The sequence below is a fragment of the Anneissia japonica genome, unplaced genomic scaffold, assembly GCF_011630105.1.
Source record: "Anneissia japonica isolate Jap-2015-1 unplaced genomic scaffold, ASM1163010v1 scaffold38052_len244707_cov166, whole genome shotgun sequence".
Taxonomy (NCBI): Eukaryota; Metazoa; Echinodermata; class Crinoidea; order Comatulida; family Comatulidae; genus Anneissia; species Anneissia japonica.
In genome coordinates this window covers 68,535-80,654 of record NW_022697064.1, presented here as the reverse complement: position 1 = coordinate 80,654, position 12,120 = coordinate 68,535, and the positions used below count along the sequence as shown (strand labels likewise).

General features: G+C 30.0%; 1 protein-coding gene across 1 annotated transcript; it reads left to right on the top strand.

Annotated features, from left to right (window-relative positions):
* LOC117102201 lies at positions 1-9,720 on the top strand. The gene is made up of 3 exons (XM_033242425.1): positions 1-499; positions 7,387-7,496; positions 9,156-9,720. Exons 1-3 carry the CDS (start codon positions 136-138, stop codon positions 9,327-9,329), a joined length of 648 nt encoding a protein of 215 aa, XP_033098316.1. The 5' UTR covers positions 1-135; the 3' UTR covers positions 9,330-9,720.
* The last annotated feature ends 2,400 nt before the right edge of the window (positions 9,721-12,120 follow it).

The following is a 12,120-nucleotide window of genomic DNA, read 5'->3' as shown; positions in this document are numbered from 1 at the left end:
GATGACACGTTGTACACGCAATTATAACATCGTTAACTTCTACCACCAATTGTTTTAGGCCAGCTATAAAAGGACCATGTGAGCTACACATGGTCTTATACTTGGACGTCAGCCTCCGATTAATCCACGCCAAAGATGAACTCGATATTCTTAACAAACGCAGTAGGCTTACTGTTCTCCTTATATTTGTGCATATGTATACTACTACTCCCTGTATATTGTGCGCCGGTTATTTCAACAATACCGTCTGCATTATCGACAGAAATGACAACTTCGACGTCTATACCATCATCGCTAGTAGTGACATCTTTATTGTCACCACCGTTACCAATGGAATTGGGGGAAAGAAGGTTCAGATACGTAGATAACATACTCTTCACAAGCCTGTTAACGAACTGTGCTGCTGAACCTTGTAAAATAAAAATGTCTCATTATTCACGTTACTTGGTTTTTAATTCTGATGGCTCAGTTACTTCAACTAGAAATTACAGTAATGCATGTAAGTATACGATGTTATTTTAAGTATAATTTGGTTTTCTCTTCAAATGTTTGAATAAAACCCCTATATGAAGTTCTAGTATTACGCAGTATATATATACGGTGTATATATACGGTGTATATATATGTATATATATATATATATATATATATATGTATATATATATAATCATCATCAAAGAAATGTAAACAGTGTTAGAATATATAGGCCTATATATATTTGTTCATATTTATATATCAAGAAGGTTAAGGTATGTAAATATAATATGATTATACTACGGTCTAATTATATTAAAGCAATAAAAAATCGAAACTTCAACAAGTGGGTCAGACTAAATTATGATATATTAAATGTGCCGATTCTAAGATAAAATAAAATAGACTTAGATAATTATAAATTCGATTATTCAATATTTTTGGTGGCTAACCTTATAATTTGATTCATGTTTTGAGATATATAACATATAATATATATGTTATATATTGTATGAATATGTTTGATTGTTTTTAAATGATAAATGAATAAGCTATAGTTGTAGGTCCTTAAGTGCCGAACAAAACATGTAATTAAACATTTAAGTGTTTTTATTCTTTATTTAAAAAAGCACAATATAGAATAGTAGTGGTGCAATAAATATATAGAATAAATGCAATACAATCGATAAATATTATCTTCTTCAACGATGTTTCCTAAATTATTATTTAATATTAAATAATCATGTATTGATGATTGCATTAATTTTCACAAATTTTCACTCTGCCGGTGATGTTAAATTATATTTTTGTAAAATTATTTGAATATTTTAATTCCAATGTAATCATTTTAGGCGATAACTGCATTGCGACCCTTCAGATAAAAATCGCCTTCAACGTCTTCAAAATTCAGCTGCACGTATTCTGACTCTTACTTCTAGACGCTCACATATATCACCGGTAATTTATCATTTACATTAGCTTGGTTCACATCGGTTATTGTCGACATAAGTAGATAAACTATTGAACAGCGCTACACTCCTAATTGCGTTCGATGGTCCGAATTATGTCGAGATACCTTGCTGGACCAACTACGCTCACGAGAGCGGCGGTTGTGATCCCGGTGTGACAAAGATCACGCATTCGTACAGCCGTTTGCTCATGAATGGTAGCTTTTTGTCTGTACATTTTATCTTCCACCAAATGTCAATAAGATCGAATTCTTCTTCATAAGTCCAACAATGTCGCTTTTGGCGTACTTTCTCGGTCATAATTGATATAAAGATCTAAGCTAGGCCTACACCTGTCTCTTATACACATCTAGATGTGTATAAGAGACAGTATATATATATATATATATACACACACACGTTTTCGGTTATCAATCTTTGTCAAGCTCATATATATATATATATAATCATCAAAGAAAGGTAAATACAGTATTAGAATAAAGGACATAATAATCAACTCGGGTAATAGCCTTGTTCGACTCATTATGTTTGATTTATTTAAGTGCTCTATTTTATATAGAAAATGGAGTGAGCTATTATTTTAACTAATTTAGGTCTGTTTTTAGACCATTTTCCTTTTTTATTTATTATACCTGTAACCACTACGGACTTCTTGTCTGAAATAAAAGAAATGAATGAAATGAAATATATATATAATATATATAGGCCTATATATATTTGTTTATATTTATATATCAAGAAAGTTAAGGTATGTAAATATATTATGATTATACTACGGTCTAATTATACTAAAGCAATCAAGAAATCAAAACTTCAACAAGTGGGTCAGACTAAATTATGATAGACAAAATGTGCTGATTCTAAGTTAAAATAAAATAGACTTAGATAATTAAAAATTCGATTACTCAATAAATTTGGTTGCTAACATTATAATTTTATTCACGTTTTGAGATAGGGCCTATATAGCATATAATATATATGTTATATATTGCATGAATATGTTTGATTGTTTTTAAATGGTTAAGGAATAGGCTATAGGCCTAGTTGTAGGTCCTTAAGTGCCGAACAAAACATGTGATAAAACATTTAAATGTTTTTATTCTTTAATTACAAAAGCACAATATAAAATAGTGGTGCAATAAATATATAATATATAATATATAATATAATAAATAAAAATATATAAATTCTTCCACGATGTTTCCTAATTTATTATTTAATATAAAATAATAAACAGCTTTAGTTTCATTTAGGTCAGGAACGTTCCGGCTGGCAAATCTGAGTGAAATACCTCGCATTCCTATAAATAAATTGTAATTACAAACACTCGAATCTTTGCTGATTTATTCAGCATCAACCCTGATTGATCTGTCTAGAAAACTTAGATCCTTCTCTGGTACAAGTTAAATGACTAGATGTGCTTTCTAGATCAAGAAAACTCAGATATAATTAATGTAGAATAGTAGAGGCGTATATTGCAGCTATTTACATAGATCTGAGTTTTCTAGATCGAGAATACGAAGTTCCTCTCTCTCGGAATAAATTATTATAATAGAATAATACACCACAATAGAAATATTGCCTGATTGTTTCCAGATCTAGAAATCTCCGATTTAAGTAAAATATATTGATCAGATCTCAGTTTTTCAAATCTAGAAAATTAAATTCCAGATAATAAAGTTGATCTTTGTTAATTACATACATAATATGACGTTTCTAGATCTATATAAAAAAAAATTTAATTTTTAATTGAATTGTACAGATCTTAGTTAACCTATGTTAGTTACATACATAAAAGATTTATAGATCTAGAAAACTCAGATATATGAGATCTGAGTTTTCTAGACGATTATGAGATCAGAGTTTTCTAAGTCACTCTATTCTAGGACCCTTTCGATACATATTTTTACCGACAGAGTATTAATGGACCAACCCCTACAAACTCGCCTAAGAATTGATCCATGAAGCTGTGACTTTGGCCTAAGATTCCTATTCAATTCTAGTACATGATGTAAGGAAGTTATATAATAAAACGGCTCTCTTTACAAAACAGGCGTAATTCTATTTTAGTTTCTTTTGTATTTCGATGTTTTTACAAACATAACATCTGCAGTGCAATCAATAATATAGTTATCAATTCTCGTCATCCAAATAATCTTACTTTCATTCATCCATTTGCCCGCACCGTTGCACTTAAACATTCATCTATTCATTCATTTCCTGTGTATTGGTCATCCCTTCCAAACCGAATTAAAGACGATGCTGTAAATTGTAACCTAAAAGTTTTTTTAAAGAGGTTCAAATCGTATCTTTTTAGTATTCAGATGTAGATATAATTTTTATATTTTTTTGTTACTTTTTACAAATTTTAACTTAATATATTGTAAATATTTTTGATGTTTTTGGTGTTTTGCTGGGACTTCTGACTCATTGAGTCACAGAGGCTATTGCTTCTTTAGAAGTCCCAGGACCTTTGTGTCTAATAAATAAATGAAAATGAAATGAAATGAAAACTTTACTCTCAAAAAACATTGTAAAACCTAAATATGCTTGATAATAGAGTAGAGAGTCCCAAATAAGACATATTTGAAGAACTGTTTGAGCACGGTCAAAACATTATTAATATTCAAAATTTTAACATGCTAACATTGTATATCAGTAAGTTTTAGTTAGAACGAGAACATTTGTTTAGATTTAATTTCGAGCAATGTAAAAATAAAGTTTTTTTTTTAATTCTAAGTAAAAATGAAATTCAACATTTTATTTTCTTCTTTGTATATTTAAGTACTTTTAAAGATCGATTTAAAGTAAGCACGAGAAAATGTGTTCATCAACAGATACAAAATTAAGAAAAGTGAGATGAACTTTTATTGTTTGAAGGTTTTTGTCTACAATCAATGATACATTTTTGCGCTTTGTCACACGTAGATGTGGTTCTGTCGTTTTTGTTGAGTGTCTAGACGCTTCGATTGATTTGCTTCAATCGTCATCAGGAGAAATATCTGCTTTAATATTTACTTTATTGTCTTTGTCATACTGCAAACACGTGAAATATGAAATTTCATTGAAGGTCCTAATAACCATAAGGATAACCAAAACTGAAAACAACTGTCGTTTTTGTTGAGATTGTCTAGACGTTTCGACTGATTTGCTTCAATCGTCATCAGGAGAAATATCTGGTTTAATATTTATTTTATTGTCTTTGTCATACTGCAAACACGTGAAATATGAAATTTCATTGAAGGTCCTAATAACCATAAGGATAACCAAAACTGAAAACAACTGTCGTTTTTGTTGAGATTGTCTAGACGTTTCGACTGATTTGCTTCAATCGTCATCAGGAGAAATATCTGGTTTAATATTTATTTTATTGTCTTTGTCATACTGCAAACACGTGAAATATGAAATTTCATTGAAGGTCCTATAATCATCAAAGAAAGGTAAATAAAGTATTAGAATAAAGGACATAATATATATAATATATATATAGGCCTATATATATTTGTTTATATTTATATATCAAGAAAGTTAAGGTATGTAAATATAATATGATTATACTACGGTCTAATTATACTAAAGCAATCAAGAAATCAAAACTTCAACAAGTGGGTCAAACTAAATTATGATAGATTAAATGTGCTGATTCTAAGCTAAAATAAAATAGACTTAGATAATTAAAAATTCTATTATTCAATATTTTTGGTTGCTAACCTTATAATTTGATTCACGTTTTTTAGATAGGGCCTATATAGCACATAATATATATGTTATATATTGCATGAATATGTTTGATTGTTTTTAAATGGTTAAGGAATAGGCTATAGGCCTAGTTGTAGGTCCTTAAGTGCCGAACAAAACATGTGATAAAACATTTAAATGTTTTTATTCTTTAATTACAAAAACACAATATAGAATAGTGGTGCAATAAATATATAATAAATACAATACAATCAATATATTATCTTCTTCCACGATGTTTCCTAATTTATTATTTAATATGAAATAATAAACAGCTTTAGTTTCGTTTAGGTCAGGAACGTTCCGGCCGGCAAATCTGAGTCAAATACCTCGCATTCCTATAAATAAATTGTAATTACAAACACTCGAATCTTTGCTGATTTATTCAGCATCAACTCTGATTGATCTGTCTAGAAAACTTAGATACTTCTCAGGTACAAGTTAAATGACTAGATGTGCTTTCTAGATCAAGAAAACTCAGATATAATTATTGTAGAATAGTAGAGGCATATATTGCAGATAATTACATAGATCTGAGTTTTCTAGATGAGAAAACGAAGTTCCTCTCTCTCGGAATAAATTATTATAATAGAATAATACACCACAATAGAAATATTGCCTGATTGTTTCCAGATCTAGAAATCTCCGATTTAAGTAAAATATATTGATCAGATCTCAGTTTTTCAAATCTAGAAAATTAAATTCTAGATAATAAAGTTGATCTTTGTTAATTACATACATAATATGACGTTTCTAGATCTATATAAAAAAACTTATATTTAATTGAATTGTACAGATCTCAGTTAACCTATGTTAGTTACATACATAAATGATTTATAGATCTAGAAAACTCATATATCTGAGATCTGAGTTTTCGATACATATTTTTACCGACAGAGTATTAATGGAACAACCTCTACAAACTCGCCTAAGAAGTGATCCATGATGCTATGACTTTGGCCTAAGATTCCTATTCAATTCTAGTACATGATGTAAGGAAGTTATATAATAAAACGAAAACTTTTCTCTCAAAAAACACTGTAAAACCTAAATATGCTTGATTATAGAGTAGAGTCCCAAATAAAACATACTTGAAGAACTGTTTGAGCACGGTCAAAACATTATTAATATTCAAAATTTTAACATGCTAACATTGTATACCAGTAAGTTTTAGTTAGAACGAGAACATTTGTTTAGATTTAATTTCGAGCAATGTAAAAATAAAGTTTTTTTATTCTAAGTAAAAATGAAATTCATTTTATTTTCTTCTTTGTATATTTAAGTACCTTTAAAGATCGATTTAAAGTAAGCACGAGAAAATGTGTTCATCAACAGATACAAAATAAGAAAAGTGAGATAAACTTTTATTGTTTGAAGGTTTTTGTCTACGCTTTATCACACGTAGATGTGGTTCTGAAAAGAACTGTCGTTTTTGTTGAGAGTGTCTAGACGTTTCGATTGATTTGCTTCAATCGTCATCAGGAGAAATATCTGCTTTAATATTTACTTTATTGTCTTTGTCATACTGCAAACACGTGAAATATGAAATTTCGTTGAAGGTCCTATAGCCATAAGGATAAAATTGTATAGATCTTCGGCGTACGATGATTACTACAAATTTACGTAGGGGAGTTGCAGTGTGTATAGAATTCTTTAAACAAATTCCAGTTTTTCATTTAACGCTGTGCAAGTCACTTGTGGCCTTGGGCAAGGTATTTTTTTGTCTCTCTCTACCAAGGAGTAGGCCTATAAATGGGTACCCGGTGGTTTACTACTGGGGAGGAAAAAAGGCGGTGTGGAAAGGAATGGCCACCCTACCACACAATACCGAGGCTTAGTGCAATGGGCTCACAGTTCATTCTCCTATACATTCAGTACTACCTTTACCTTTAATGAATACAATGGATAGGGAAAATCTTCATTAGTTTGTCTAAACATTTTTGTAGCTTATCATTTATACATATTATCTGGGTTATAAACTTGACTTCCTACAATTTTAGAAGCATTTTATAATATACCAATTTTCAATTCTTTGCATCAGGGCCTTCAGTAATCGAAGTAAAGATGTTCGTGAGAGAAAATGCTAAGCTTAGAAAAACCCTTTCGTTCTATGTATGTCTTTGGAAGCTGACGATTATTTGATTCTTCGGAATTAGCAATTAGTTTGGAATTAGTAAAGATTTTCCTTGTTTTTTTTTGTTCTCAGCGTGGGTGTATATGTCAACGTACAACACTGCAGTGGAATACCGAGATTCGTTATATAATTACTATTTAGCTGTAAACGCAACTAACGGCCATATTTATGGAAGAAGTCAGGTAGGCCTGCATATTATCATTATCTTATCATCATGTATTTTTAAAAAGCTCTACTGCCACATACATCTGATAACATATACTTTGAAAAAGATTATAAATTATATTTGTAATGTTTTAGGTTTCCTGAAAATTAGAACAAGAAATCAAATTTGTTATTCATCATCTTTTCATACCCTAGACTTCGAAATGATGTAGTATGACGTCTCTTAAATACATAAGCATAAATAAAAATGTTTTTCATGTCAAATCTGAACGTCAGCTTATTGGATATTCTGTTATCATAGTTTAAGAAACAGTTTAAGCCAAGTTCTCATATAGGTTATCACAATGCAGTTTGGTTCGTTTAGCTTTATACACTGTCAAATGTTTAGTATTTTTTGAGGGCCAGACTAACGAAATTTAACGAATTAAATCGAATAATATTTTATATATAAAGCATGTTTGTTCTTAAAAACGTACTGCAGTATAAATATAATAAACTTTAACATTTCAGAAAGATAAAACTGAATTGTTAACTTCTTAAGGCATTATTAGCGCATCCAAAATTAGAATGAGAAAAAACCTCTCACAAATAAACGAAAAACATTCATCTTGTCTGAGCAAAATTAAAAAAAATCAAAACATTTTTCTTTATACACATTGGGAAATCCGGTATATAAATAAAAAATTAAAAAACACAATTCAATATATTTCATTGAAATAGAAAGGTAAATTGGATAAAACTGAACAATTTAATTAATAATTAGATTTGCTGATATAATCCAGGTGTTCTCTCTATGGGTAAGCAAAAAATATATTAATTGTTGTAAATAGCAATAGAATGTGGGACAAAATTATTTGTATTGCATTTAGTACGACAAGTTAAAGAACGGATATGGGATGGGAGAAGTGTGTACTCATTGTAGAGTAGATGATTAGTTTGACAAAGTATGCGTATTACCATGGCGATAGTACCTGCACCATACTTAAAATTAAGCTTAGAAACATCTACTCCTATTGCCCAGCCCTTCTTGTGATCTTCGCCAACAATCCCTTAATATTTCTCATATAAGCTAGCCTCCCATATAACCCGACAAAATGAAATCACACTGAGTATCATTGATTGAGAAAACATTAATTTCTAGAATTTTATCAATATTAAATTTCCTATTGTTGCTGTAACATATGAAGTCGTTGCTGCATACAGGTCTTTTCGAACAAATTTTCTTCCGTGTAAATCATTGAAATCTATTTTTGAGTTTGCAATATATTGATAATATGATGTGATTCTTTTACTTTGAGCGGTTCAATATTTCACTTCAAATTTATTTAAATTTCTGAAGTTTTTTTTTTTTGCAATCCTATGTGTACAAGTATACGGTGCAATGAAAAATTGAAACCAAAATTTAATAAACTATAGTTAGTTTAGCTTTAGCCCAGCAAACGGTAATATTTTTTTTAATTTTAAAATTATTTTAATTGTTTAAAATATTGTTATTGTTTAAATATGTTTACCATAGTGATGAAAAACCGAAGCTACGATCAAACCGGCTCTGTCCCCAATTTTGCACCCCAAATAGCAATCCCGGAGACGGTTATGTGATGTAATTTTTCATGAGTACGTCCCTCAATTAGTGATCAGCTTTATAATATCTTAAATGAATTTAAATTTTTTTTCAGGGTACACAGTCGAACACTCTCTGGTCTGAGCGAAGTCAAGGAACTATCTATTCGCCTTATACCACGTACTATCTTAGTATACAGAGAAACGGCGGTGACGTAATCGGTGTCAACTCAACAGAATTAGCGTTAAACCCACGCAATTCCAACTTCATGAAATACCGCCCTAATTGATGACGTACCTAGCGTCACAAGTTGCGCCCAATACGTGATAAATGACATTTGGAATTAGTAGGCCTATACGGTATAGGCCTAACTTTAAACGTAGAGTAGAACTATCGTTATCACAGTTACAATAACTGTAACACACGACAGAAAAAACAAAACAAAGGTATCCAATTAACAGTAAACGAAGATGATACAAGAGATAAATATCATGTTTTATTATTTATTTATTTAAATCATTATCAAGAAACAACTTTTCTTAATGAGACTTAAACATTTGATAATGCTTTGAACAATAAATACAGGTCTCCCTGTAATTAAAGACCCCGTCAATTAAAGACAACCACCAATTAAGGACCATTTTTCTGTGTTCCTAAATTAACAAAAGTATTTTATTATTGGGACCAAAGCTGCTAAAAACCATGGAAACCCGGATACTAAAGTGGCCTTTAATTGGATGGAGACCTGTATATTATGAAAATTGTCTAGGTCTCTACTCATTATATCCGGGCATTAACACGTTGTATTATGATGCAACAATATTTTTGTTGTTTTTAAATGAACATTAATGAAACAAATAATGATTTATGATTATTATAGATAATTTAAATTGATTCGGCAATACAATATATATAGCTTAGAATATTCTACAATTTCTTCCATAACATTTTCTAATTATATTTTATTTAAATTAAGTAAGAGTGTTATATGCGATACTGAAAATAGGTATGATGTGGCTGGTTGTCTTTGTGTAAAGATCTAAAAAAATGGACCATAGAATTCGCCAAAACATATAGGTCTTGTATTTATTATTTTTAGTGACTGACGACTCGATCACGCTCTCTGAAAAAACACAAGAATCAAATTTAGGGCCAACCTATTACATCTAAATGAGTTTGAAAAGCCGTCCAACGGCGAATTAATTTTTATTACGGCAATTCTAACAAGTTGATATGTATTTTCTTTTAATCTTAAGCTTCTATTTTTTGTTTTCTGTTATTTACAATTTGCATTTCGTTCTTTAAATCTTGAGTAATGCCTGAAATAAATCGATAAATGATGAAAAAACACGTAGTTTTATTATTCGTTATTGGTCATAAACGGTTGTGAAACAGAGGTCGATCCAGAAATACTCCATTGGGGAACAAGGTCAAACATTGGTTACTGGAGTCATTCAGTTTCTATTTTTCCATGAAATTATACAGTACTGTCTCTGTTGAGCTAAGAAAGACCCTGAAAACAAATTTAAATTTTTGAATTGCTTAATTTTAAATAATTGAAAGTTTACCTCAGAATCAAATGCGTTTCACAAATTCAATGAGTAATTTTTACAAATTAATGACTTAACTCAGCCTATAATTGAGAAAGCTGAGAGAATGGATCCTTTCAGAAACAAAATCAATTTAATTTTAATTTTAATTTTAGTATTGTAGTATTTATTCAGTATTTGATTGGCAGCTGAATTACATCAGATTACAGTTAAAAATGTTTACACTAAAAGAGACCAAACAATAAAAAGCTATACAATTCAAAACACACAAAATACACTTTGAATAAAAAACTTATCGGGTATTAATGGCCTACGAATGAATAATATTGAAATATAATGAAACGAAGTAACGAAAGAAGACGCTAGTAAAATGATAAACATTAAAATTGGGGGAAATGAATAACAATGTATGAGAGGACACAAAAATGCAACAGAAGACCAATAAATAAATAAATATATAAATAAATAAATAACCCCCCCCCCCCAAAAAAAACACAAAAAAACCCCAAAACACATTAAATTAATAAAATTGCACAACAGACCAGGACAATTTGGGAAAGTTGATTAGTAATATTTTTATACATTGATAATTATAGAACATTAAACACTAGTCGATTTACAAATTGATAATTGTATAACAATAAACATTATTAACAAGTTAAATATAATTAATTTATTGTACGAGAATTAAGAACTAACTGCCTGAACAGATTGCAGTGCCGATATAAAACTGTAACCTTTGTGATAGATTTTTCAAGCGCGTTTGGCACCGCATTTTTCGTTATAAGCCTACTCAAAAATATAAAATGAGGATGAAATGAGAACAGTCAGATTTGATGTAGAATAGACATTTCCGGAGTGTCAATCAAACTTAACAACTGACTAATCTGAACAACGCTAGGAATACGCTCGCGTCTCACAAACACACGTGTTGTCTCACAAACGCACGTGTTTGCGTATGTTTTAACACTTGTGGGAACTTAGCAACAATATACAATGGGCGGGGCTTAGCGGAAAGGTTCATTATTAGGAGTAAAAGAACAAACATCATCACTAGTTTGTACTACACGTTTTCTTTGAGATTTGCTCTCCGTTCGGATGAGTTAAACAAGAGCAACCGCTCACTGGTCCGCGCGTTAAACTGAGGCTACTCTATTCAGAATTTAACGCTTCGTATATATGCACCTTTCAGACGAGGCTTTTATTGACACTATTAAAACATGCTAAATAATAATAATAATAATAATAATAATAATAATAATAATAATAATAATAATAATAATAATAATAATAATAATAATAATGGAAAAATATCCTCCATGCTTAAAAACAGTACACAGTGGTGCAAGTTATTAATGGGTTTTCGGCATGGGTTCGTAATAAAAATAAATTTTAAAAAAATAAATAAAATGTCTTGAAAAAAAAAGAAATAAATAAAAATAAATGAAAAATTGAATACCAACACGCGATTTAAACTCTCAACCTTTGGTTCTTAAGACCACATCGCTAACCGACCGCGCCTAATGCGAC